This window comes from Crocodylus siamensis, chromosome 7, assembly GCF_052110815.1.
Source record: "Crocodylus siamensis isolate JL-2025a chromosome 7, ASM5211081v1, whole genome shotgun sequence".
In the NCBI taxonomy this organism is placed as follows: domain Eukaryota; kingdom Metazoa; phylum Chordata; order Crocodylia; family Crocodylidae; genus Crocodylus; species Crocodylus siamensis.
The window spans coordinates 33,531,712-33,559,199 of NC_143401.1; the positions used below are offsets into that span (position 1 = coordinate 33,531,712).

The 27,488-nt window shown below is 44.4% G+C and overlaps 2 protein-coding genes across 5 annotated transcripts in view; one reads left to right on the plus strand and one right to left on the minus strand.

Annotated features, from left to right (window-relative positions):
* Positions 1 to 14,252, plus strand: part of ANXA11 (annexin A11) — a 53,924-nt gene extending 39,672 nt beyond the window's left edge. For all 3 annotated transcript variants that reach the window (XM_090058504.1, XM_090058505.1, XM_090058506.1), the window contains exons 13-15: positions 4,919 to 4,977; positions 10,548 to 10,670; positions 12,691 to 14,252. In XM_090058504.1, coding sequence (XP_089914630.1) covers positions 4,919 to 4,977; positions 10,548 to 10,670; positions 12,691 to 12,750 — 242 coding nt within the window. In that variant the 3' untranslated portion in view covers positions 12,751 to 14,252. The remainder of the gene's footprint in view (positions 1 to 4,918; positions 4,978 to 10,547; positions 10,671 to 12,690) is intronic.
* A 506-nt stretch (positions 14,253 to 14,758) lies between these two features.
* The window catches only part of PLAC9 (placenta associated 9), a 28,095-nt gene continuing 15,365 nt past the window's right edge, over positions 14,759 to 27,488 (minus strand). Inside the window, exons 2-4 of one of the 2 annotated variants that reach the window (XM_090058508.1) lie at positions 20,264 to 20,364; positions 15,989 to 16,106; positions 14,759 to 14,946 (exon numbers count right to left, since the gene is read on the minus strand). In XM_090058508.1, coding sequence (XP_089914634.1) covers positions 14,936 to 14,946; positions 15,989 to 16,106; positions 20,264 to 20,364 — 230 coding nt within the window. In that variant the 3' untranslated portion in view covers positions 14,759 to 14,935. Of the gene's footprint in view, positions 14,947 to 15,988; positions 16,110 to 20,263; positions 20,365 to 27,488 lie in introns of both variants that reach the window. The other variant, XM_090058507.1, reaches the window with a different exon arrangement.

The window sequence follows — 27,488 nt, forward strand, 5'->3', positions numbered from 1 at the left end:
ACTGCCTGTGGGGATGCCAATTAACTAATTAATCCAGAGGGTCTTTAATCCTATATGACTCACAGGTAGTTGGGTTCGGGGGCATTAAAGTAAGTTAATTTCCTTGAGCATTGACCTACTGCCTGACCCCACTCAGAGTTAGAAAGAGTAGCTACACACTACAACACAGGTAGGTTTCATAGATTTCATAGATTTCATAGACATTAGGGCTGGAAGGGACTTCGGGAGATCATTGAGTCCAGCCCCCTGCCCAAAGGGAAGGAAGTCAGCTGGAGTCATAGGTCTTAGGTTGAGCAATATAAGGTGTATTGCACAACAAAACCCGTGCAACAACTACCTGATGCAATATTCCCGGAACACCTGAGCCGCAACACAACAAAATACATCCGATGAGACAATAACCCAATGCACACCCCAAACCCAGTGTCCCTGGTCACACAACCAGTCAACTACACATTACAGTGAGCTTCAGTCACTACACGGTTAACTGCTGTGCAACTTCACAGGCAGCCTAGAAACCATAGATGGCCAATGAGAACACTCTGGGCCTCGTCAGCAGGAGAAACCCTCTGACAGTCCCTGAAGATTTCTAGCTTTTCCCTGCTTAGGTACTCAGCACCTCAAATAGGGAAAGTGTGATACTTTACCCAACTATAGCTTCCCGACGACCAGGTCACAGCAAGGAATCTGCACTTGACGAACTCCCGCACTCTGAGAACCCTGAGTCAGAACTATCCAGCTAGAGTGAGAGCGAGCTCCAGCCCGAGCCCCTGCTGGCTGCTCTGGACAGGATTTGTAGCCTTCTAATCACACCATCTGTCACTCACCCAATGGTCCAAACATCGCCCCTTTCGCTACACCCAATCAAATTCAAATCTGGGCAGTACTTAAAAGAATCAATCGATTCAAACTATTTCAACTCAATACAAGAAACATTATCATAACTTCCTTATTAATTGACATATCAACATTGATAAACAGTTGCATTACCATTATACATGGTGCATGCCCAGACCTTAAAAGTAGGTCATGACTTCATCATGGTTGAGAATTCAAACCTTCTAGAAACTTCTCATCTCTAGTCATATGGCGCATGCGTGGAGTTTCACTGTTCTACAACACGAGACACTTTACTGTGCAGTAGACTAATCTACTGTGCAGTAGGGTCACGGTCTACGCATGCAAAGCACTTACTGCTCAGTAAATTATACTACTGCACAGTTAACTAATATCTGTAAATATAGATACTAATGTAACTGCATGGTAGTTACTGCATAGTGTTGCATTTGTCCTGCAAACTTGCACCTGGTCAGCCTAGGCAGCAAGGGGCCATGGGATGGGGAGCTCTCTGCCCCCCTTCCTAGCTCCCAGTGCAGAACTGGGAGATGCAGAGAGCAAGCAGGATCTGGGAACCTAGCTGCTGTTCACTCTCTGGAGCAGCTCTGAAGTTTCTAGCTCTAAGCAGCATAGAGCTGCTCTGAAGAGTGAGCAGAGGCAGGCTTCCCAGCCCCCATTCATGCTCCAGATTTCCCAAATTGGTGCTGCACTGAGCTGCTCCAGGGGGCGGGTGGAGGCTCGCAACCCAAGCGGGGCAACTGCCAGCATTCCCTGTGCCCTTGCGCTTGGCAGGGGGCTGGCAAGAAACTGTCCCACAAGTGGGGCACCTGCCAGCAAGCCCCCTGCTGAGTGGGGGGAACAATGGGGCTTGCTGGTAGGTGCTTGTGGAACAGTTCTTGGTCAGCCCACTGCTGAGCAGGGAGGGACCTGCCAGGCAGGACACTTGCTAGCAGCTGCCCCACACCTGGGACAGTTCCCGGCAAACCCCCTGCCAGGCAGGGAAGCCCCAGCTTGCAGGGGGCTTGCTAGCAGCTGTGTCCTGATGTACATGGGGTCAAGAGAGCTCTGTTGGCTACAGTGGCAGCTGTCTCCTGGCTGATGTGCACGGGGCCAGGAATTAGCTGCTGCTGCAGCTGGCAGAGCTCTCCTAGCCCCATGCACATCTGGACTGGCCCCTGTGCCCCTTGCCAGTCCTCAGGCTAGCATCTGGGGGAGCTTGGAGCTCTCCCTGGCAGCTGCAGGGGGCAGAGCAGGGTGGGAGCAGCCCTGTGCCAGGCTGCTGCCAACAGGTTGCACCTGTAGTATTTTACTGCACAGTAAGCCTAAAGCATATTAATAGCAGGTGTAGATGCACCCAGTGAGATTTTTTTTTTTTCTGCTTTTTGCCATGATTGATACACTCACATTATATCTGTTGAGTGCTAACTGAAAGCCAGACATACACAATAGAAATAATAGCTTTTGGGTTGTATTGTGTTTACATGTTACCACTGTATAACTGATAACTACTAAGCCTCATATTCACACTGAAAGATAATACATTAAAAAATCCAACCAGAACAAATAATGTTTACTTCTCAGCCTAGCTCTTGCAACCTAATCCTTATGGGGAGAACTTTTACCCAACATAGTGTTGACTTTAGAAAACTAGAGGATGCCTCCCACATAGAAGTAGGTATGGGATAGGGGCCATTGAATACAAGCAAAGCAATAATCCTTTACAGAGAGAACGTAATAGCATTAACGTTCAGTAAATAACTTAATCATCTTGTACTGATTCACTTTTAATGCATATATCAGCCTTTACCCCCTGCTGTGATCTGTGTTGCATGCCTTATGTGCAAAAAATCTAATTGAAAATGTTTGTTTTCTTTGGTTTTATTTTCTTTAAAGCTTGCTGGACTGTACAGATGGTAATTTAGATCAAACTTAAAAATACCTTGGAGTGCGAGTGAACTATTTTAACTCGGTGTAGTAATCAGAACACATGCATTTCATGTTGTGTCATTGTTCTCTGTTTTGAAGTGAGTGGTGCACATCCTGGACAACTATGTTAACTGCTGTCTCTCTCATCTGTATCTTCTTCAATTAAAAGAATACAGTAAAATCTCTGCTATATGGCATTTAACTAACCAAAACACTAAATTAACCATAATTTTAGTAGTGGGCTGCTATGCCACTTTGCTGCCTGCTGTGCCACTCTGAGGGTGCACAGGTGGGGTATCTGAGTGTGCGCACCCCTCCCGCTTGCTGCAGCAGCTTGCGGCTGGGTGCCCTGGCATTTGGAGTGGCTGACTATTATGGCATTTTTATCTGTATACTGTTTTATTCTTTATAGACTATGTTATATTATAATGTATTATACACTAATTCTTTGAAAATTTGCACAACAAGTATGGCACTGTCTTCCTTGAGTATAACTTGGATAACCAGAATTTTTAGATAACCGCCCCCCCCCCGCTCATTCCAGATAACAGAGATTTTACTGTAATTACAATTTTTCTATAGAAATATGTATTGCTATAAAATAAAATAGCTACTTTTTCATATTTGACCATTATGTTTTACCCCAATCTTAATTGGTTGACGTTCATGGGGGTTTTTTTCCTCTCCATATAATATTCTTATGAGGGGGATGTATGGATAGATTCTGCACAGTTTGCTTTAGACTGCATGATTGTTTATGCATATCAAATACCAAATCAATGTGAATAAATCTGTTGGGATAATGGATGGGATTTTTGTGAGCTTGATTTTGATTTAGTCTCTTAAACATCTATTTCCTGTGTAAAGCAGGTTTAATCTAAATTCCAGTCATTTTATGTTAAATGAGTAAAGAATTCCAAAAGTCCTAAGGTAGCTGGCTGTGGTTAATAATAATAAGTAAAAATTAAAAAGGAAGAAAAAGGATGCTGAGATTGTCAGAGGAAAAACTAAAACTAATTAGGTTCCAAAATAAATTGAAGTCTTTGGAAGGTTCTGAATGTTCAGCATTACGGTAAAGATGTCCCTTAATTAGGATCTAAGAGTACTTTTACATGTGCTCTGGGGGTGGGGAGGTGGTGTTTTAACTGGAGGGGCTTCAAGAGCTGTTCTAATTAGAGTGCTGCAGTGTCTTGTGTATCAGTGCCCTTTAAAAATGGCAGCGATGGCACTTGAACTAAAGCTTGAATGCAGGTATTACCACACTCCAGCAGCCTCAATTAATCCAGTCTGCTCTGACACGCTGTAATTACACGTACTTGTACAGGCACCATAGGAGCCTAACTTTATGCACTTACTCTTGAAAATTTTCACTGTAGTAAGATAATTTCATTTTGATTTGCTAGTATAATTTAATATCAAATCCTATTTTACACCTGTTTTCCAGAACAATTAGAATACAAACTCTGTATGGCTTTGTGTCCGCATCATTCCATCTAAGGACCTGTAACTTGCTACCTCTTTCTGGGTGGATCAGAGTGGCTATTAGTTGCATGTGTTAGCTGGCTTAATACTATGCCATGCAGTGTTCTAAAACCCTATTGTTGGTATTCTTTTGTTATAAAAACCCTAGCTTTACCAGCTGGAGTGAAACCAGCTGTGAAGCTTTTGAAAAGCTTGAGTATTGACAGTACAATAAGAGACTAGAAAGCTGTGAGAATAGTATGCATCTGACCAGGCCAGCTGCTCCTTGGGACTTGTAGGACAAGACACTGAATTTAGACCTGAATCTTGCCGAATTTCTCAGACTGAGAGAGGCCAGGGAATACGTAGTTTTGCTCCCCAACTTTAGTCCCATAACTAGACCAAATCTGATCCAAAGAGGCATTCCTAGCATGGAAGTTATGTATTTCCTAAAAGAGAAAATGAAAGTCATAGGAGTGTTAAATGATGGCCTCACAGTAACCTTTTTGATTATAAAAGGACAGGCTTAGCCTTGCAAATTAAAAGCTTGTATTTATGGGATGTGTAGGTGATAGTAGCATCGGTCATATATTTTTACAAAGATAAAACAAATGTCTGCTTCAGAACAAGCTCACTAAGTACAGCTAGTTGTATTTAGCTGTAACTAACCTGTTAATAAATTTTTATTTTGCAGTTAAATGCCTCAAAAATACTCCAGCATTCTTTGCTGAAAGACTCTATAAAGCTATAAAGGTAGGTCCCTGTAGCCAAGAGTGTTTAAATTTGTATATCATTTTTTAAAAGCTGATAGCTTAAATACCTTGGATTTACTGAAACATCGTTGTATAATAGTAACAATGATAATATTGTCATTACCATTATCATCATTATTAGGCTGTGCAAAATTTTGGCAGCCATTTTCATTCTGGAGGTGTTTTGGCCTGTTTTGGCACCCAAAACGCCGAATCCAAAACAAAATGGAAGTGTCCCAGGGCCCGAGAAAGCAGGGAAAACTTACCGCGAAAGCGGGACAAGAGAGACGCCATGACGGAGGGAGAGTCCGTGCGGCTCGTACAGCTGCGGCCGGCAGCTGACGATGACGTCAGACACTGGCCGGCGGATTTAAAAATGGCAGCTGCTGCTCCGGAGGCAGTGGATAGCAAGGGGACCAAACAGCTGTCTGCGGGATGAATGGCGAAGAGCCAGCGTGCCGGAGAGGACGGTGGCCCGGAGAGAAGGAACAACGACTGGATCGCTAGCGGATAGATCTCAATGTGCTGGATCGGGTGAGCAAAGAAAGATTAAGACCCCCCAAGAGGATTCAGGGCACCCGGAAGTAAGTGCCGAAGCGGTGGGCGTGGGAATTGCTGAAGAGGGGCGAGAGGCCGAAGGATCACCTGGTGGGAGAGAGATCGGGGCGGGATCGCCGCCGAGAATAGAGGACGCTGATTGAAGGATAAAGGGTGCAGCTCTAAACAGCTGGGAGGCATTACTCCCGGGCATGATGATAGGGTGCTGGTGGTGGGTCAGCGAGGTAGTCAGTACAGTAGAACCCCTTTGAGGAGGCACGTAGCTCATGGTGTGTAGGGTGATGGGTCTGTGGTGAAGTATCTATTGTAGTAGGGCTAAGGCGCCAATACAGGCTGGCGCGAAGGAACCGACGTCAGGGTAGGAGTGACCCAAGGGTTTTGGGGAAAACTCACAGACGAAGGCTGCTATAGAAGCCTGCAGGGCCATCAGTGAGCAGGCACAGGGAAGTGGAGGCCACAGGTGGCGTGAGGCCAGGATGTAGGGGTGGCAGGAGCCCCAGGTGTAACCGACGAATCAGACCCAGGCCACTGAGGGACCCGTGAACTAGCCCCGCCCCACTAGTGTAACAGCAAGTTGTGGCAGGCGAGAGCAGGGTTGGTGACTCGGGAGGACGAACGACCACGGTAACACCCACGCCCAGTAAAGGGAGTGGTCACTGACACGGAGAGCCAGGGTCCTAGTAGTGACTCACGAAGGCCCGTCGGGGACAGGAAGGCTCCAAAACATCTTCAAAACAAAACCATCCAAAACGTTTCATAAATGTTTCGGAGGCGGGTTTACGGGAAATAGAAACTCAGAAGAGGGAGGGAAGGACTGCTCTGATATTGACATCTGTAGCTGGCCAGTGTTTGTCCCTGAGGTCCTTTCCAATCTCAGTGCTCTGGGGGTGGGACAGAGAAACAGCATATAAGGCTCTGTGTGAGGCCTTTCTCTCCCTTTTGTGAGCAGAAAGTCTGGAAGCAACATCTCGTGAAAGGTACTGGCTGGCTGCAGTGACCGGCTTCTTAGTCAATCTCCTGCTAGTCCCTCTTTTTGGAAAGGATTGGCTACACCTTTCCAATATATTATAGAGGCAAGATCTAGTAAGCAGATAGAAGACGATATAGTAAAGATAAGTTATAGTGAAATAAACAGATAGAAGAAGAATAAGATATAGTAAAGACATAGAAGATGTATATTACACGCACACGCACACATATGCATGCATTGGGTACATTCCCAAGGTAAGCAAGGTCACCCAGAACATTGGGGAGATGCGTGCTCTGCATGGCCAGCCCTTCTCCTTAGTTGAGCAGCCAGGGTTCAGGCAGCTCATGGCCCCATCCTACCGCATGCCTGCATGCACCACCTTCAGCAGGATGGTGGTGCCCTCCCTGTATGAGGCATGCAGGGAGTGCTTGAAGGAGGATCTGTGCAAGGCAGGTCCACAGGTGGCCTTACACTTCACCTCGGACATCTGGAGCAGCCAGGGTGGGATGGAGATCATTCCTACCTCTCCCTCATAGGGTACTGGTGCCATCAGTCAGGCTGTCAGTGGGCTCTCCTTCAAGTGGAGATGATGGATGAGTCCCACACAGCAACCAAGATCATGGGGCCATGAACTGCATGGTGCAAGGGTGGCTTGTTGGTGAGGGTGAGCTCACCCACAGGTTCATGGTCACTGACAATGGGACCAATATGGTCAAGGTGGTGTGTGATGCCAACCTTGTTGGCATGCGCTGTGTGACACACAAGTTCCACCTCATTGTCAGGGATGCCTTGGAGGGAGACAGGGCTGCTGATGAGGGCACCATCACAACCAGCCAGCTCATTTCAAAATGCAGGAAGGTGGCGGGCTACTTCTACTAGTGCATCAAGGGGGGGGCAAGATGCTGTGGGACAAACGGAAAGAGTTGAGTGTCCCGCAGCACAAAATCATGCAGGATGTGGAGCCTTGGTGGAACTCCACATACCTGATGCTCAAAAGGCTGGTTGAGCAACAGAAGGCCATCCATGAGATTGTGATCAGAGGCCCCATTAACAGAATTGAGTGGGATACCATCTCCCAGATCTTGGTAGTCCTCAAGCCATTCCTCAAGACCACCAATACCATCAGCACTGGCGATGCCCTCCTTAGCCAGGTGAACCCTGTAGTGAGGGAGCTTCAGAACTAAATGGAGAAGTTCCAGGGGATCAGTGTTCCTGGCTAGGGCAAGCCACTGTCACCAGAGGTGGAGGCACTGGTGAAGTGGTTGAAGGATGGCATCAAGAAATGGCTGGATCCCTTGAGGTCCATTACGGTCCCTGTGCTGGCGGCCATCTGCAACCCGAGTGTGAAAGGGAGCATGTGCCAGCAAAACCCTTGACCACTGAACGGAGGTGCTGGTGAACAGGATCAGGGAGGCAGAAAGGTAGAGACAAGGGGATGTGGAAGAGGGGGATCCACTGTCCCTTGCCAGCACTCCATCCATGAGCCAGTGTCCTCCACCACAGGCGCTGCCACTGTGGGCCAAGGGCATGGCTTCCATGTTGGAGTCCAGAGGCACCAGACCCCAGCATCAGGCAGGTAGCACTGAGGCCTTGGTGGCTACCTATCTCACCAAGGACGTGGAAGCGCTGCTATGTGACCACTTGGCCTACTGGGCAAACCGCAGCCAGATGGGACAGGATCTGGCCACAGTTGCCCGGGAACACCTGTCCTGTCCACCAACCAGCGTTCCAAGTGACAAGCTATTCAGCATTGCTGGGGATATTGTGATACTCCACCGCACCTCCTTGGATCTTGGTGTGGTGGAGCAGCTGGTGTTCCTCAAGATGAACCTCCCACTGCTGGGGTTCCCCAACTTCATGTGCAGACAGAGTGAGTGCCACTATCCTCACTGCATCCGCACCTATTTCCTTTTTATTTATTTTTTAAACCATTTAATGCCCTGCTCTCAGAGCTGGAGGGGACACTCACTGCATCACCAACCAGCAAGGGAAGAACATGTCCCTGCTGAGCTCCCGTGCCAGGATGAACTTGGAGGTATGAGCTGGGGCTGTGGGGAAGGAGGAGGACCCAGGTCCTGGGCATGACCTGAAACTTCACCCTGCCGGGGCTGGAGGCCTGGTGGGACTGCTGGTGGTGTGCCAGCACCCAAGAAATGCCAGGACTGCAAACTTCCTTGGTGAAAGGTGGATAGGAGGTGCCTTATAACATCCAGCCACCACACTACAGTCCTAGCTAGGGGAAGCCCAGACCTGTGAGAACTTTGAGAGGCCTGAGGCTTGCTGGCTGCAGTACAGTTCAGGTGATCTTAGCTGCCTGGGATGCCATCTGTGAAGTATGGGCTGCAGTGTTAGGGAAGGTATGGAGCTGCAGAACAGATGCATGTCACCGCAGGCATCAGGGTCCTAAATGGGCAGCCTTCTTCCTGGGAAACATCTGAATCAGTTTTCCATCAAGTTATGGCGTGGGTAATTGGCCCAGAAACAGGTGAGCAGGCTGAGATTTCACCTACACTGGGAAGGCCCCCTGCTCTTCCTGGATGGAATGAATAGTGAAGAAGCCAGAGGCTGGCATGCAATACAAGCAAGAAAGTCAGTTAGTGAAACTGTAAATTGAGGTGTCAGGGGGTGAGGGACAGGCTGAAGGCAGGGCAGGGAGGGGAAGGAGAATGTAGCAGGTAAAAGCACTGGGAAAGCCCCCAGTTACAGGCTACCATCCCTGCTGGTTTGATCCCACTGCGCCTTACCACAGTCACATGTCACAAGTTTTGCTTTGAACAGTTTGAGGTGCAGTTTCACAGAAACCCCTGCACTTGTCTCCTTGAAACGTGGCAGGCTTTGTGCCCTCAGAAGTGGCTACCATTGCTGCAATTTTCATCTGAACGAGGCAAGAAATGACAAAGTTATAGGCGTTTTGGTGATTCCCCATTATAGCCTATGACCAAATCACCAAAACAGTGTCTAAACTCTGAAACGGATTCAGCCGAATTGAAACAGAACAATGATCTGAAACACCAAAATGAATCGCTGTCCTCCAAAACAGCCAAATCTGAAGCTGAAATGAGGCAGCTGTTTCGCACAACCCTAATCATTATCATTGTCATTATATAACAATGATAATATAATTGGATTTGTTCAGTTACTATGAAAGGATAGAATAAAACTAATTTACCCAGCATTAAAGATTAAATTCAACTCAGTATAGGCTGTTAATGGTGTTGCCAGGCTCAGATGGGCTTGAAAATACTAGGATAGACTTACTGTAAAGCAATATATTACTGGTGGTTCTTTACAAAAAGTGTTATCAAAGTTGTATGGGGGATTTTTTGTTTTTGTTCTTTTGGATATGTTTTTTTGTTTTGTTTTTCTTTCTTTTCCCCCCTATGGTTATAAATATAGCCATACAAGTAAACCCATACTGTAATTATTTTGGTTGTGTCCTAGAGTGTGTTTTACCACAATTCACTTGGGAGCAGGAGGGTGTCTGCTAACCTACTGCCTGTCTAGCAAAGTAGTATTTCACCAAAGTGCTTGCATGATGTTGAAGTTCAATTGAGAACAGTTGCTTGCAAAACTGCAGGTGCCTTGCCCCTTTTCATGCTTTGTTACACTTCTGTTTAACATTCTCAAAGCCAGAATATGTGTCTAAAATAAGGATCTGCCCAAAACTGCAATTGTATTTATTGTTTATACAAAAGACCAAGATGAGGAAGACAAATTAGTTTGGGTGGAGCACCCTGTTTATGTAGCTATACTGCTTCTGGGCTAATATGGTATCTTTGCAGGGCACTTCAGTGTTGTGTAATATATCAGTGCTTTTGGATATAACCTGTTAGCTAACATGGGTCTCTTTACATGGTGCTTCATTGCATATACCCTTAAGTCTCTAAGCCTGATTTAAAGCAAATTTTGTTGTGTGTTACACTGGTTTGGTCCCATAGACCTTAACGAGTTGTGCTGGCGCAACTTGGTAAAAAACTTTTCTGCCCATTTAATTGTTGGGAGTTTGCATTTTTTATTAACACAATATACTGGTTTCTCTACAGGGAGCAGGAACAAAAGACAGGACTCTAATTCGAATCATGGTTTCACGCAGTGAGGTTGACCTGCTGGATATACGTGCAGAATACAAGCGGATGTATGGAAAATCTCTCTACACGGACATTACAGTAAGGCTTTAGAGTTTGGGTTTTCCTCCCATTAATTCTTGTTTGGGCCATAGAATATCACCCCACAGCTCTAGTGAAAGATGCAGTGAGTGCAGCTGACAATGCTGACAATGCTGTCTGTATTCCCAAGTAGTGTGGAACAGCTGCTATTTGGTTGTGTTTGGAGCTGCTTGCAGAAGAGTAGGAAGAGGCCTTCTGGTCAGCAAGGACAAGAAGGGTGGACTAGTTAGAGAACTAAAGTAGGATTTGGGAGACCTGAAAATCCCTTGTCTGCCACACTCCTCATGCAACTTGTATGTATTGCTTAGCCTCTACGTATTTTGTTTTCCATATGTAAAACAGGAGTAATGTTACTGTCCTACTTTACGAGTGTGATATTGTGAGATTTGAGATGCTCAAATATTATAGTAATGCAGGTTGTTTAAGTACCTGACAGAGTAGGCTTGAGCATCCTCTCCACAGATGTTGTTTTGCAAGTAGGCTAGATATGATCAGCTAGCAAATTCATTGGCATGCATTTAATGACAGGTGACATAGGCAGGCACCCCTTTCCCCAGTTCTGTGGTATCTTGGGCTGTAGTAACAGCCAAAGAAAATATTTAGCAGCTGCATACCTTGCCCATGGTCTATACAGAATAATTATCTTCCCCTTAGCTGATGCTCATGTAGACTCTCTATCTTGGGTTTGGATGCTTTTCCTTTAATGTGTAAACCTAAATAAAAAATGAGAGGCAATATTTGTGCTTGATTCTTAAAAACAGCTTTTACATGGTGGTAGGAATTGCCAGTGTTAATAAATATTTAATATCCTTGAAGGTCAGAGAGGGACGTGGCAGTTCAGGTTACTAGCCTGTATTGTTAATAACATGGCAGAGCACAGTGTGAAATGTACATGTGTTTGCATGCACACATGCGTGCAGATACATACATACATACACACACACACACACACACACACACACACATATATATAAATCGCATGCATGTTTAAGCATAGGTGAAAATTTCCTTGAACAGGATTAAGTTCTAATTCTTACCCCCTTTAATGTGTAACAGCCCTCAGCTGTCACAAGGTATGTAAAGATACTTTCTATAAGCTTCTGTCATTTAACATGTTGCAGATATGGTTATGCTTTCAGCCTACACATAGTGTCTTGTACTTGTATACTGAAGTAAATTATAAAATTTATTCTGGTCAAACCTTATTTATAGCCATATCAATCCAAACAAAATAGTTGCCAACCATAATACCAAAATAGGTTGGAGCTGAATGCAGTAGCTGCCCTAGCCCTGTGAAAGGGTTGTCAAGCCCTGTCAGTTATTAAGTTACTTAGCAACTTCCAAGGACAAAATTTTTTCAACAGCATGACTTCTGTGGTTCACTTTTATTTAGCTATTGTAAGTTGTCCCCTCCCACCTAGTCAAATCTAGATTCACTCCCTTTCTTATTTTTCACCTGCAGCATGCCCTAAAATGAAAAGAATCATGATAGAAACATTGGTATCAGATTCCTTACTTCAGTCATGATACAATAGTAGGCAGTGACTCTCCATCTGCCCCTATGAAAACATCAGAGAAAATAATGAAGGAAAAAAATCAAGCTTCTTTATTTGACTTTTTTTTTTTGTATTTCTGTACATGCTGCATGTAGTCTTCATCTTAAGGGAGGTTTGGCACCTGTTATTTGGAAAATTTCTTGAATCCAAATTCTAATTTTCTGAAGACATATGTTTCCAAAGGATCTTTATCCGTCAGACCTAGAGAGAATGGAACTTTCTATGGATCTGTAGTAAGGTTGAAGTCGGTTCCTTATCAGCTGTGATTTGAACTTGAAATGCAGAGTACTAATGAGCAATTCTCATTCCATTTTCATAGCTAGATTTCTTTGGGCTCCTTAAAGCAGATCTAAGCCTTGTGATCTTTACACTGCATGTTCTCTCTTCTTTAAGGGTGGGGGGGAAAGAAAAGGTGTTGCAAAATGGCTTTCTCTCCCTAACTCTTTCCCTTTATTTTTTGTCAGGGTGACACTTCAGGAGACTACCGGAAAATCCTACTCAAGTTGTGTGGTGGAAATGACTAAGTGGAACATTCACTTTTTTAAAAAAGCAGCTGTTTTTATGTTATTGCTTTAAAATGACATTTTTCAAAAACCAGACGTGGCGACTTATTTTCCTGAAGCTGTTATGCTTGTAAAATTAATTTTCCGTATCTCATCCCTTTCAGTCAAAAATAGTATATCTATTTTAGCACAGGTGCCAGATTCTTTTAGCCCTTTAATTCCACCCCTCCGACACGTGCACGCACACGTGTGCGCACGCGCACGCACACACACACACTTACTTTCTTCCTTTCCAGATGAATAACGGGTTATTTTTGCTTGCATTCTTAAGCTGAAATACTATTTTTGTTTCTGGTACAAAAATCAGCTTTACTGCATGATTCAGTGATTCAATTTTTTCTTTTGTATGGACAGTATATGTGCCACTTTATTAATGCAAATGTTCTTGTGTTGTGCACAGCAGTGCTTTCATGGTGATGTTCCTCCTGTGTGAATAGAACTGCCTTCTTGTTGTTCTGCATCAAGATTGTTTTGAGAAGTTTTGCCAAATGCCTTTTTTCCTTTTCCTAAGGAAGACTTGCTCTGTATTATTTCATGTTCTTCAATGCAAATATCACAAGATTCTAGCCTCTGCAAGTAAAAACCTTTCCAGTAAATGTTTTTAATTGTGCCTTAAAATCAAGCATATGTATCTAAAAGCAGATTGTAAAATTAAAGGTATCTATCTTGTAAACTTCCTAGAACAGCTTTACTTTTGTGCAGACATTTCTGTCCTATATTATAACTCAGTTTAAAGGACCTTTTTAGAACTTCCATGGAAAAACTCTGAGAGAACAGATAAAGAAATATCTGTGCCAGACTGGCTGCAGGAATGGTCACTCAATCTCTGACAAAACTGAAGTTTTTCTTGAGTTAAGAAACTCGGTATGATCTGTGAGCATCTGATTTATGTAACCTCTGGTCAGCTCTTTTACATGGAGCATGCAAGTCTTTCTACTCTGGCTCTTATAATTTTCCTGCTCTGATTGGTTTTATGTACTCAGAATTTTTCAGCTTTTTACTAGCACACGTTCTCATTAGCTTCTCCTTTGGAAAGCAGAAAATGACAAAATGTACAAAAAAGGTTTGGCAGGAGCAGACCCCTCCCTCCAAGCACGTAACTGCCAATTAGTAAAAAGAGACTATTTAAAAATACATGCTTTCTTTTTTTCCTGATTATCATTCCCTCCACCCTACTGCTAACCCACTGAAGCTTGTTCCTATAATCATGTTGTTGATGTTGGGAGAATCTCAGCCCTTCCAAATTTAGGTTTGAGGTGACATAAAATCTGTTGTGCTATTCTGTGGAGAAGAGCCTGCCTGAGTCCCAGAGAGAGAGGTGAAAGGTGGATAGGTGTCATGTGACTGAAAACTCATTTTAAAAAACCTACTTTGCCTTTCTGTAGCTTCGCTGAGCCTGTGCCTGTTTAAAACCTTCAAGAAAATGGGAATAGCCTGCCTACATAATAAACAGCTTGAGCTAATATGCTTCTTGGGCTTCAACCTTTTTATTTTTATTTGATATAAATGCCTGCGCCTTTTGGGTTTGGAGTTAATTCAGCTCTAGGTATGATTATCTTTACTAAAAGGGTAACGCTGTTGTAATATCATCTTAGCTTAGAGTCCAGCTTCATATACAAGTGACTTAATTTACAAGTAACACACCTACTTCAGTTAGCAGCAAGGATGCAGGTGTTCAGAGTCAGAAGGCTCCATGCTGTCTGTTCTGTCAGAAATCCTCTTTGTGTGTTAACTGAATTCTAAAAGGAAGATGCAGCTGAATGTGCATCTCTATCAGTGCACACCTGTAGTAAGAGCTTAATTTTTTCATTGAAAGGGGCTAACAGGCTATTCGGAGATTGGGAAAGTTGTGTTTAGCTGGTTGTGTATGGGGTGGTCTAGAGGCTAAGGACCTGCATCTTTGGATATCTAGTGCAGGTTTGGTGAAGAGTAGAATCTGGATTCTGTAGGATACAGAGTTTTAAAATGGCATGGAAAAGCAAATACCTTTATTTTAAAGAAGCACAGAAAAAGGTAATTTATTATTCAGGACTGTTTATCCCAGTTCAAAATCTAGAACCATTCTGAAATTTCTTAAAGCACAAAGTGCAACAATGAAAAGCAACAATGACTTATTATATTCTGATCTCTTCCAGCTCCCTGGTGCTCAGCTGGCATCTGTGGAGAGAAGATTTAATGCAATTAATTTTGGGTGACAGGAAGACTAAATGAATGCTTGAAAAATCTAAGTACGGCAGTTGTCCCTTAAAAGCAAGGGGATAGTTCTGTGAAGTGAGAGACTGACTTTGTTGACATATTTGATCAGAGGGTAAGATCCTGGCAGTCTGATTCCTGGACCCATCTATAACTTCTTCCAACCCTGCTACACCATATGTTGTACTTGCAGTTTGTACATAACACTTGGTCACAAACTAAATTTGCATCTGACTTTTTTAAAGTTCCTCTAACATTACCCCAAAGTAATTAGCAATGATAGCTCTCACCTATAGTAACTACAACTTTTTCAAAGAGAAAATTAATTTACGTTAATGGAGGGACAGTATAGCCCAGGCGTGGGCAAAATGCGGCCTGGGGACCGGATGCAGCCACCAGGCCATTCTATCTGGCCCACGGGGCCCCTAAAAAATTCAGAAAATTAATATTAATCTGCCCTGGGCTGCCTGTCATGTGGCCCTCGCTGGGTTGCTGAAACTCAGTCAGTGGCCTCTGCCCAAAATAATTGCCCGCCCCTGGTATAGTGATGAACAGGATGATAGACTGGGACTCCAAGAATCTGAATTTTAATCCCAGCTTCTCCCACTGACAGGGAGAGAGGATTTTCTTGATGGCTGATCTGAGACTGGAATGAATGTGTACCCCAAGTACATATTTCTTCAGCCTGCATTCTCTAATATAAACGCACCTCAGCATGGATGTTTAAAGAAACAGACAAACTCCTAGAGAGAAAGAGACTTGGAAAAAGAGAGAGAGAAAATCACGTGTGATAAAATATTAGTCATTGGGACTAACAGGTACTTGGTGATGCGTGCTGTTCATCTAAAGGGCCTAACAGAAGTGGTCTTCTTTGTCCCTCTGTTTGCAGATTATGTTAATCTCCACATATATTTTTACATCAGAGATAATAGGGTATGTGGAATAGTATAACAGTAGTTGTTGCCAACTGTGCTGATACCCTGCTACATCTCAGTGAGATCCATACCATCAAAAATGTCCTTGACAGGGGTCCCAGGAGGAACAGGGACATTCCACGCTGTTTCACTGATGGTATTGAGCAGTGCCTTCACTTCTGAATCCAAATAGTCCACTGTTTTTTCTACCTGCTAATAAAAACAAAAGAGAGAAAGTTGTGCAGGATGAAGGAAAGAGTAGCAAATGTGTTGTAAAATCTACTAGCTAAATCCTTGAAGGCCTCAACTAGCTGATGGAGTTGGTAGAACTCTCTAGTGCTTTCATATTTCTTGAGTTTTGCTGACCCCTGGTGGCCAAGAGAAATGAAATCGTGTTTGCTTTTTTTCCAACTAGCTGAAATGCTTGGAAATTAGGTGCTCTAGAAGAAGGACTTGAATGGATTCATTTGTTGTTCTCTCATACCAACTGATAGGCTAGGTCAAAGGAGCTGAGCATGAGTTACCCATATCAATTCTGTGGGTGCTTAAAACATGGCAAGACACTAAAGGGTTTTACTAGAAGTCCATTCATTGGTTCCATTTGGATTTTAATACCTGTAGTGATGCAGCCACCTCCCCCTGTTATTCAGTCTGCTACAATACTCAGTCACCTAATACTGATAATATGTGACTTCAGGCAAGTAATACTGTTTAATATAAACCAAGCCACATCACTATTAGACAGCCTGAGCTTGCCAGTCCACACACTTGCCCAGTCTATACTCCAATCTAGCTGCTGGTAAAAAGAATAAAATAAAATAAAAAAAATAGGGCAGGATTCAGAACTCGACTATTTTCTGCAGACTTTTTGGGAAGCCTGAACAATTGGTGAATTGGTCATTGCTGAATTGACTGTGCAGGGTCCAAGTCTGAGACTGAGCTCTAGGGTAGACTGAGTTGGTTCTGTTGTAGGTTAATTCAATACTTGGACAAACTATTGCAACCTTGAATTGTAAAGCACCTTGTTAATGAAATTAGTATCCTCAGGATATGTTTATAAATACTTTAAGTGATGTCTTAATTTGTTAATCAAATATTTAGAATCCAGCAAGTTAATACATTCCTAATAATGATGGCTTTCCACCATCTCTAAAACCATTTAGTTATGTGCTTAACTGTCTACAGTGCTCCTAGGACTGTAACAGTTGTTGCAACACGTGTTAATCTTTTAACACTAAATATGCTCATGATATCAGGTGTGACCAAAACATCTTAATAAAACAGAAGCGCAAAGAAACAGCCCATCTTTGGCATTCAGCCCAATTTCTAAACAACCTCTGACATGCACAGGAGCACTGTGTTAAATACGCAAAGATGCTATGGGTGGAATTAAGGTTCCATGGAAGCCATTAGTAAAACTGGCTAACTACAACCTTGGGTCCACCACAATCCTCTGGCTCGGGAATTGGCTCCATGGTCAGACCCAGAGGGTGGTGGTTGATGGAAGTCAATTGTCGTGGTGACCTGTGACCAGTGGGGTCCCCCAAGGCTCTGTCTTTGGACCTATTTTGTTCAACATCTTCATTAATGATGTAGACATTGGTATCAGTACCAGACTGGCCAAGTTCACCAGTGATACCAAACTTTGGGATAAAGCATCCATACCTGAGGACAGGAGGGTGATCCAAACTGACCTTTACAGGCTCAGGAAATGAGTGAATGAGAATCTGATGGTGCTTAACACTGAAAAATGCGAGGTTCTCCACCTTGGGAGGAAAAACCTGCAGCATCCTTATAGGCTCGGCAGTGCTATGCTGGCTAGCATTACGGATGAAAGGGACTTGGGGGTCATGATTCATCACAAGATGAACACAAACCTTCAATATGATGCGGCTGCTAGTAAAGCAAGCAAAACGCTGGCTTACATCCATAGATGCTTCTCAAGCAAATCCCAAGACGTCATTCTCCTATTGTACTTGGCCTTGGTGAGGCCGCAGCTGGAGTACTGCGTCCCGTTTTGGGCTCCACAATTCAAAAAGGATGTGGAGAAGCTTGAGAGAGTCCAGAGGAGAGTCACGCGCATGATCAGAGGTCAGGAAAACAGATCTTACAATGACAGGCTGAGAGTCATGGGGCTCTTTAGCCTGGAAAAGCACAGGCTCAGGGGTGATCTGATGGCCACCTATAAGTTTATAAGGGGTGACCACCAGGATCTGGGGGAATGTTTGTTCACCAGAGAGCCCGAAGGGATGATAAGGTCTAATGACAAACTCCTTCAGAACTGTTTCAGGCTGGACATAAGGAAGAACTTCTTTACTGTCCAAACCCACAAGGACTGGAATAGCCTGCCATCGGAGGTAGTTCAAGCACCTACATTGAACGCCTTCAAGAGAAATTTGGATGTTTATCTTGCTGGGATCCTGTGTCCCCAGCTGACTTCCTCCCCCTGGGGCAGGGGGCTGGACTTGATGATTTTCCAAGGTCCCTTCCAGCCCTAATGTCTATGAAATCTTTGAAAAGACTCATTGAATTCAGTGAGGCCAAGATGTCAGCATATATCCTTAAACCTTAACACCTCTTGCTAATTGTGCAAGAGCTCCCCAGATGGAAGGCTTAAGCCAGCTAAATGGGTCTGAGACGAAGGCGGACAATTATTTCGGGCAGAGAGCCGCTTACCCAGTTTTGGCAGACTGTCGAGGGCCGTATGTGTAGCCCCACCCCTTGACAGATGCCCCACCTCCTGGTCACCATCTTAGGACCAATGTCCCAATGTCTTTGGTCCCAAGACACTGGGACATTGGTCCCATGTCCCAGGGCCAACACCGGTGGGGCCCAAAGCAGTGCACAGGCTGGCAGGGGTCTGTGGAACCAGGCTGGGCTACACCAGCAGAGAGAGGGGGAAGCTGGCCTAGCTTCATAGAGCCCCTGCCAGCTGGGACCCCATGCTCCTGCCACCCTGTTCTGGGCCCTGCCGGTACTGGCCCTGGGACACCAGTGCGGCCCTGTGCTCCTGCTGGCTCTCCACCCACTCGCTCCCAGTACCCCCCCAGCCCCACGGTACAGGCAGGGGTGAGTGCAGAGCCCTGAGCCCCTGCTTGCTGGCAGGGAAGAAGCTGGCGCTGAGCATGGGGAAAAGCGGTCCCTCGCCTGCAGGCAGGCACAGGCAGCCCCACGCAGGCTGCAAGTGGCTACAGCGTGGGGCATCAGCCATGGAACAAGTGAGGGGCTGCTTTTCCCCATGCTCAGCACCAGCTTGTAACCCGCCCCTGCTGCCAGCTTAGGCTCTGCGCTGGCTCCAGGCTTGCCCGTCAGGTCTCCATGCAGCGGCAGCAGCTGCAGCCCCACCACTTGCTGTGCTGGGCAGTGTTGGCTGCTGCTGCCCGCTGGAGCTTGTGTGCTGGGCAGCCCACAGGTGGCGGAGGCTAACACTGGCGCAGCAAGTGGTGGGGGCCACAGCTGTTGTCGCCACATGCAGCCCCGACAGACAAGCCCGGAGTCAAGCGGGGCCCAGGCTGGTAGTGGGACTGGGTTACAAGGTGGTGCTGAGCATGGGGGTGGAGGCAAGCGGCCCCTTGCCCATTCTGTGGCAGGTGCCCCTGCTGCAGCAGCTCACAGCCCTCCTGGGGTTGCCTTTGCCTACTCCAGACAGCTCCATGTGGGCTGCAAGTGGCTTCAGCAGGGAGTTCCAGCCACGGGGCAGAGAAGAGCTGCTTTCCTCCATGTCGGGATGGAGCAGGGAAGGAGCCTGGGGAAAAGCTGAGCGTGGAGGGGGAAAAGTGGCTCTTCCCCTGCCCTGTGGCCAGTGCTCCCTGCTGCAGTCGCTTGCAGCCTGCACAGGGCTGTCTGGAGCAGGCACAGGCAGCCCCAGGTGGGCTGCAAGGCGCTGAAGTACAGGGCATGGGGCAGGGGAGGGGCCACTTCCCCTCCCCCCCCATTCTCTGCTCAGCTTTTCCCCAGGCAACTTTTCCCTGGGCTCCTTCCATGCCCTTCCCCTGTGGTTTTGGCACGGGGCAGCCGCATAGTCCCAGGTCAGAAGCCCCTGCTGGGGCTTCCAGCTTGGGGGTGGGACCAGCTGGGCCCTGCTGTTGTGGGAGCCTGCCGGGGCTTCTCCTGGGTCCTACTGCCCTTGGTTCCTGTCATTTTTGAGAGGAACCAAGGGCAGAGAAATACTAATTTTTAAAATTTTTTAGGGGCTTTGCGGGCCAGATAGAATGGTCTTGCAGGCCGCATCCGGCCTGCGGGCCATATTTTGCCCACCGCTGGTCTGAGAGGTGCCTGGGGAAAGCATGTCTGACAATGTGACCTGTTTCCCAGCTCTGCCACTTGCAGTTGTTGAAAAGGAACAAAAACTGTATTTTGTTTGTTACCTCTTCGATAACATCAAGGCGCCTGTGGATTGTGTTGTGATCCTTACACCACTCTGTACCCTGTGAACTTCCTGGTGACACACTGACAGGATCTGCAGTAGCTAAAAAAACAATAACAAATAGGGCATTTCAGTAGTTAATAGTCAGTGATCTTTGATAAGACAGCTAATGACATGAATATCTGAATATAAAGCAGCACTCCAGGTGGTAAACAGTCTCGATTACGAAATGTAGGAGTTCTGCTAAGTGGATACAAGCAATTTACCTGCGGGCCTAATTACAAACTCGCAAAGTCATTCCCTTGGTAACTGCTAGGGCTGTGTGAAATGGCACCCTTGCATTTCGATGGAACAGCAATTCATTTTGAATTTCATTTCGATTCGAAACTGCTGTTCCATTTCGTTTAGTTGAAACAGTTCTGCTGTTTTGATGTTTTGCCCATAGGCTAGAATGGGAAGCTCGAAACAGCCTACAGTTTGTCATTTCTGGCCTGATTTGGATTAAACTTGCAAGAATGGTAGCTCCTTCTGAGGGCATAAAGTCTGCCAAGTTTTGAGGAGATAGCAGGGGTTTGGAGGAAACTGTACCTCAAGTTGAGGACAAACATAACTCGTGACATGGGTAACACTGTGTGTTAAGGCGTAGCAGAGTGAAAGCTGCAGGTCTGCTAGCCCTTGCTGCGGCCATGAAGCCTACCAGCTGTCAAGGAGATAGGTAGTGGGATTCTGGGGCTCTGCACCTGTAGCTGCTGACAGGCAAAATTTGGGACAAGGGTGTGTGACACTGTGTGTTAAGGTGCGCCCTCACTCAACTGACAGCAAGGCAGAAAGCAGGGCAGTTCAAACAATGCTGCCTTTTATGCAGTTTTTGCATCCCTCCCCCATAGCACTGGGATTGGAAAGGACCTCAGAAAAGGATGACAGTCACTGGCCAGCTACACAGTCAATAATGAGAGCAGTCCTTCCCACCCCTTCCGCCTCCCACTTCTTACCGTAGTTTCTGTTTCCCTGCAGGCAAGCCCAGGTTGAGCTTCAAAACTCAAAATGTTTCGAAAATTTAAAAATGTTTCTACTTGCCTTGTTTCATTTCAAGGCTGTTTTGAAGCTCTCTGTTTCGTTTTGATTTTGCTGTTTCGAGCTCAAAACAAGTTGAAACAGCATCAAAACAAAACTGGAGGTGAAATTTCACACAGCCCTAGTAACTACAATTATGCATACACAATATGGGGCTTTTTGCATCCAGTGGTTTATTTTTTGACTCAGCTGTCCATTTTTATGTTGCATAGCTTCACACAGCATGTTCTGTATTTAACAATTCTGTATACATACAAAGTATATCCTGATGCTTAGGAAGGTGCAAATGCACTTACGCCTTCCACGTAAGTTTGTATTAACCTTCCTCCAAAATGCACTAGCATCTGGAAGGCAGTGAGGTTTGTCTCTCCATGCTTTGAAGGATTATGGTTATCAAGTTGCTGATGCCACTGTACATTGCTACTTAACTATTTTCTGGCATTCTAGTTTCACATTTTAGGGAGGAGAAACAATCTAGATATATAAATGATGTGTTTTGCTGGCAAACTTCTTGGTGGTGGTGCTGTTGACTGTATGTTACTCTTGGACTGTGTTATCTAGCAGTATTGCTGACTGTTCTCACAGCTCTTTTTCCTAATTTACTCGGGGACTTGATTGAGAGCACTAATAAGCTCCTTTAACTAAACAATTGTCTGTAATCCCCAAGTGTAGGCTTGGAGTCAATCAGAATGTATTAATACAGCTGTCTCATGAACAATTTCTCTTCTAGCAGTTCCAGTTTTAGGAGTGGTAACTTTAGGATTGCTTAGGCCTGAGTGTAAAATTCTATCAGAATATTTAAAAATACAATAGCTAACTTTTGATACAATGAAATATACTGATATTTCAGTTAAGAATTCTTGATGTGAAAGGCCAGGTAGCAGTATATAGATGTGCATAAGACTGGATGTCAGGAGACCTGGAGTCTGTTTCCAGCTCAGTCGATGACTTGCTCTATCACCTTAAACAAGTGACTTCACCTCTCCTGTTCTTTGTCTGTCTTTATCTATTTAACGCGTAAGGGACGGTCTTTATGTATTAGTACAGAACCTTAAAATAGATGTTATGTGCTACTACAACATAATAAACGATTGATTTTTAAGATGACTGACAAATGGTAAAGAAGCTTTGCTCTTGTAGCATCAGTGACATGACTAACTATTAAATAAGGGCCTGATTTATCATCTAAGAAATTCAGTGGGGAAACTTATTTTCAAGATGCATGGGAGGTGGCTCAACCCTTGAAGCTGGTGCCCATTCCTGGCACTAGCCCACATAACAGAGAGCAATATCACAGATAACCAGAGTGCAGAAGCAGTCCTGGACTGAGCCCATAGAGCAGTGGTTTTCAACCTTTTATGACTTGCGGACCCATAAAAAAATGTTGAATGGAGGTGCAGTCTCCTTTTGAATGATACATGTAGGTATTCACATACTTTTGATTGATTATAGTTACCTTTTGTGGACCTCTTAAACAGACATAGTCTGCAGACCCCCAGGCGTCCACAGACCAAAGGTTGAAAACCACTGCCATAGAGAGATTGGGGTTAAGCACCAGACAAGAAATTTAATATACACAGAACATCTTTCGTCTGTATAAAACTGAAACCAACAACTTAAAAACTCCTAAAAACTCATTGTGTACAAGCACACCTTCATACAACCCAAGCCTTTAAGGGTAAGCAGGATAGGTAGCCACCTATTCTGTTGAGAAGTTAGGGGAAACAAAAAAGCAAGTTCACAAATGTGACACATTTATTGTTCACTGGCAATTCTTATTCTGTCTTTAAATTTGTCAGTGAGCTATGTTGCAGTACTTGATGTTGGATGACAGCAGATGACAGGCAATGTTTTGTAGCTGAATGAGTCAAATAACTTGTAGATGTATGCACATGCCGTTGACTGATGGCTTTCAGTCTTTCACAGCAGCCAGACTGAAGATCAGAGTGACAATCTTGCAAAAAGAAATGTTTTTCCGTAACCAAATATCATAAAAGGTAGGACTTCTGTGATTTCTGAAAACCACTGTTTTGCTTCCAGTAAGTGCATCAGAGCTCTTCTAGATGCAAATATTAATCCATTCAAAATGTCTGTGTTCCTATTGCTGTTTACTCCTTGTAAACTATCATTCTAATAAGAAATTTGCAAATTATTGGTTTAACATCCCCCTCCCCGAAACAAGGCTTGGAGCAGAGAACCCAATTTAGAAATCTAACAAATGTAGATGATAAGGCTATAGATTTAGGGGCACCCTGGGTATTTCCTGTCCCTGACCACACACAGCTTACTTTCCTGTCAGCACAGTCTTAAAGAAGGCTGTAACCAGCCCTGCCTATTGCCTGGTCAGGTGGGTGATGTGAATTTTAATCCATTTAAACCACTTACCATAGCACTGAGAGACCTCATCCTGATAATATTCTTTAGTCTAAAGGAATTCAAGCCATAGCTTACACCTGTCAGGAGAATGCATTAACTATTAACTCAAAGGCTGGACCGACTGTTCCTTTTACATAAAGCACTCATTTTTAACATAACTAATAACCCCGAATGCTAAGATTATAATCTAAGACTCTCCCTAATAGATGAAAGCCAAAACCACTGGGCTGCAGTCAGGGTCACTTCTCTTCTTTCTCCTCCTGGCCTCACCATTGCTGTCTGGCCTGACCGAAAAATTAGAAATAACCCTAAGGAGCAGACATCAGAACCTGAATTTCGCAACTGTTTGTACAATAAAAGTTCAAAATTGTTGTAATTTTCAAATTCTTTACTTTGTTTCATAGTTACACACTTGCCAATGAGTGGTGAATCATTTTCTTAGGGTGTGTCTACACAAGATGCTTAATGTACAAAGGCCTAGTTCTACTGCGCATAGCATGCAGGACAAAAACCATGCTAATATGTTAATGCGCAGTAGTATTAGTCTACTTCCCATTAAGTGTCACACAGAAAGCATGTGCTTGCACTGCTGCACAGTACAGCAGCTTACAAATACTAAATGTAATGCACAGTAGGCACTATGCATTAATGAATGTGTAGACGTGCCCTTAGTATTTTAGTGGAAACTGGGGAGTTAATGGGGAGAGCAGCAAAATGTACTCCTGCCTATCCCGGAAAACAGGCAATGATTGTATGTAAAATTTTCTGCAAGTTTGTCTTTAAAAAGGAGGCAAACAGAGCACTCTCTGCAAGAAGGAACTCTACAACTAGAGCGCACAGTTCTATACACTGAGGAAAGGTTGCAGTAATGCACTGGACTGGGACCCGAAAGACCTGGATCCAGTTCTGGCTCCACACGCCAAGCAACCTTGGCCATACTGGCCATATCATTAAATCTCTGCTCTCCTTTTGCAAACTGGAGATTGTATCTCCATGGCTGCCTGTCTCGTCTGTGTCCAACAAGAGATGATGAGGCCTGATCTTGTAAATGCAAGCATAATTTCCCAGCTTCCATGAGCACTTGATTGTAAGTGTGGCAAATTGAGAAACTGTCTGATTCTCATTTAATGAACTATTAAACAGCAGCAAAGGGAGAAGCAATTGACTCCCTGAGCTCAGCCACAGTCATCCAGGTCTTTATGTTTAAGCTGGAATTGGAATCCGCAGCATTTGGCAGGAGCTCTGTGCAAAGATTTTCAAGTAGAGGAACTGGGTAGTGTCAGCTGTTCAGTAATAAAGATACCAGCTGCCCCAGGTTGAATGAGACATAGCCTGAATGTTAAGAAAGAAGCTCTTGAAATTAGAATTGAAGTGACTTTAAGACAAAGCAAAGATGTATGGAATACTCCTGCTTGTGGTTTCTGGAGAGGACATACTCCTCTCTTACCCTATTACTCATCTCATCTGTTCACCACTTGTAGAATAAATAATTTTAAAAAACACCTTTTTAAGTGTGTATGAATCTGTGAGAATACGAATGAAACTGATTCTGTGTAGAAGTACCAGCAGCTTTAAAGGCTTGTTTAATATTTGGTATGCAGATGCCAAATAATTTGTGAGTTTATTAAATTTTGAGATAATGTGCTTCATCACTTGGTTGATTCCCTCTCCTATGATACATGCCATATCTATACTCCACAGGAGTTTGAAAAATCCATGTGTACACACAAGATATCATTTATCTCCTTTTTGGAAAATGCTTGATTAGAATTTCTATTTGTATAATCATTAAATGCTGAGCATGGCCACAGAAAATTGCATTGTATGAATGCTACAAAAAGAGGTTATTATTATTCCACTCCACTTGGCCTGTGCTCCTCAGTTCAGCTCATGACCCCATTCTCACAGGTGTTACACAGATACCTAGAAAGCAGCAGAGAACTCACCCAAATTGTTAGTGAAATGAGTGCTGCTGTCTTGTCTCTCTACATTCAGTGCCCCGTGCACTATCTTGTACTGCCTATCCTCTCACCCAGTAACTTCTATAGAGGGCTGCTTACCAATAGACATTAAAGGAGATGGGAATTTAAATATTTCATTCCAAGTACACATTTTTTCATTGTTTGTTACTGTCTGATACTCATCATATAGTTTCATATTTGCTAGGGTTGGAAGGGACCTCAAAGGATCATTGAGTCCAACCCTCTGCCAGTGGCATGAGAAAGTGCTGGGAACATGTGACCTCAGCCAGGTGCCTGTCCAGTCTCCTTTTGAAGACCCCCAAGGTAGGGGAGAGCCTCCACCTCCCTTAGAAGCCCATTCCAGATTCTGGCGACCCTAACTATGAAGAAATTCTTTCTCATGTCCAACCTAAATCTGCTGTCAGCTTGTGGCTGTTGTTTCTGGCTATCAAAAGAAATTAGTTAAAAGCTACAGTTTAACCAGTCATTGGTCACCTATAAAAGGAGAAAGAAATTTGCTAACATTAAATTGAGACAGTTGCTTTCCCTGGAATGCTTGTGGAATCTCAGTTATTGCAAGTTTTTAAGTGCACCCTAAATTGGCATTGGTTAAGGATAGCTTAGATGGGGATGGTCCTGCCTTGAGTAAGGGTTTGGACTAGATGCTCTATTCCCATCCTATGACTCCCCGATTCCAAAATGTGATCTGCCAAAATAGGGGTTCTTTAATTAAAAACTTGCCAGACATTGCTCAGATAAAGACTATCTGCATTCTTTTATTTTTTGGTAACCTTTTATTATTGCTCTGAGTAAATTCACCAGGAGTTGGCATGGCCAGGCACTGAATGCTAAACAATGTGCAAATTTTAATTCTGTGGAAAGGGCTGTAATTTAGCTTGCAGATACTTGCTAATTATTCTGCAGCACACTAACCTTATTAACATGCTGTTGTTTTGTTGCAGCTGTTAATGCTCTGCAAGGGGTTTTGTGGATTCTTAAGTGTAAGAACTGGTTCTGCAGCACCCCTAAGACCCACCTGTTGTTCTCTGTACTTTAGGCTCCACAATTATGCATGTTTCTAATAACAAGGTAAGTTCCACTTTCCTGACTGAGGCTAAAAGTATCTCTCTGCCTCCAGTATTTAAGCTGATGATTAGAGTCAGCTGCAGCCTTTCCTCTCTATCAGAAGACCTAGGTCAAAGAGAATTGCATGTTTATCCTGCCTGAGGCTCCAGTTGTTCCCACAAGAGTGCATCTCATGTTCTCGGTAGTAAAGACGTTAGATTAACAGAGGATAGATATGGGTCAGATGTGGTGAGAACCATAGTGTCTCATTTAAATAATGGCAAAATTTCTCAGAGCTGACTACATCAGGTAAGTGCTGTTAAGCAAAGTATGTGTGGCCTTGTGCAAATGAAGAGAAATGTATTAACCACACACCCCAAGAGAAAGTTCTTGTTTGGAGCTTTCTGTAGTGAATACAGCAATGTAACCCATGCAACAATCCCACCAAGAGATATTATGCTCATTAATATTGACTTGGGCAGAGGCTTTCAACCTCCAGCTTGAGAGCCAAGTGTGGCCCATGGGGCTCTCCGCAAGTCAGGAAATTTGGCAGTGGGAGAGCAGTGGCTATGAATAGTGCCACTTCTCCCAGCTGCCAAATTCCCAAGTCCTGTGCTGAGGTTGGAACCAGGCCATGCCCCCTTCCTTTTGCACAATCAAATCAGGGCTGGGCTATGCCTCCCTCTCTGTAGAGCTGAATCTGGGATGGCCCCCTTCTCCTTGCAAGATGGGGCCATGCCTCCTCCCTCT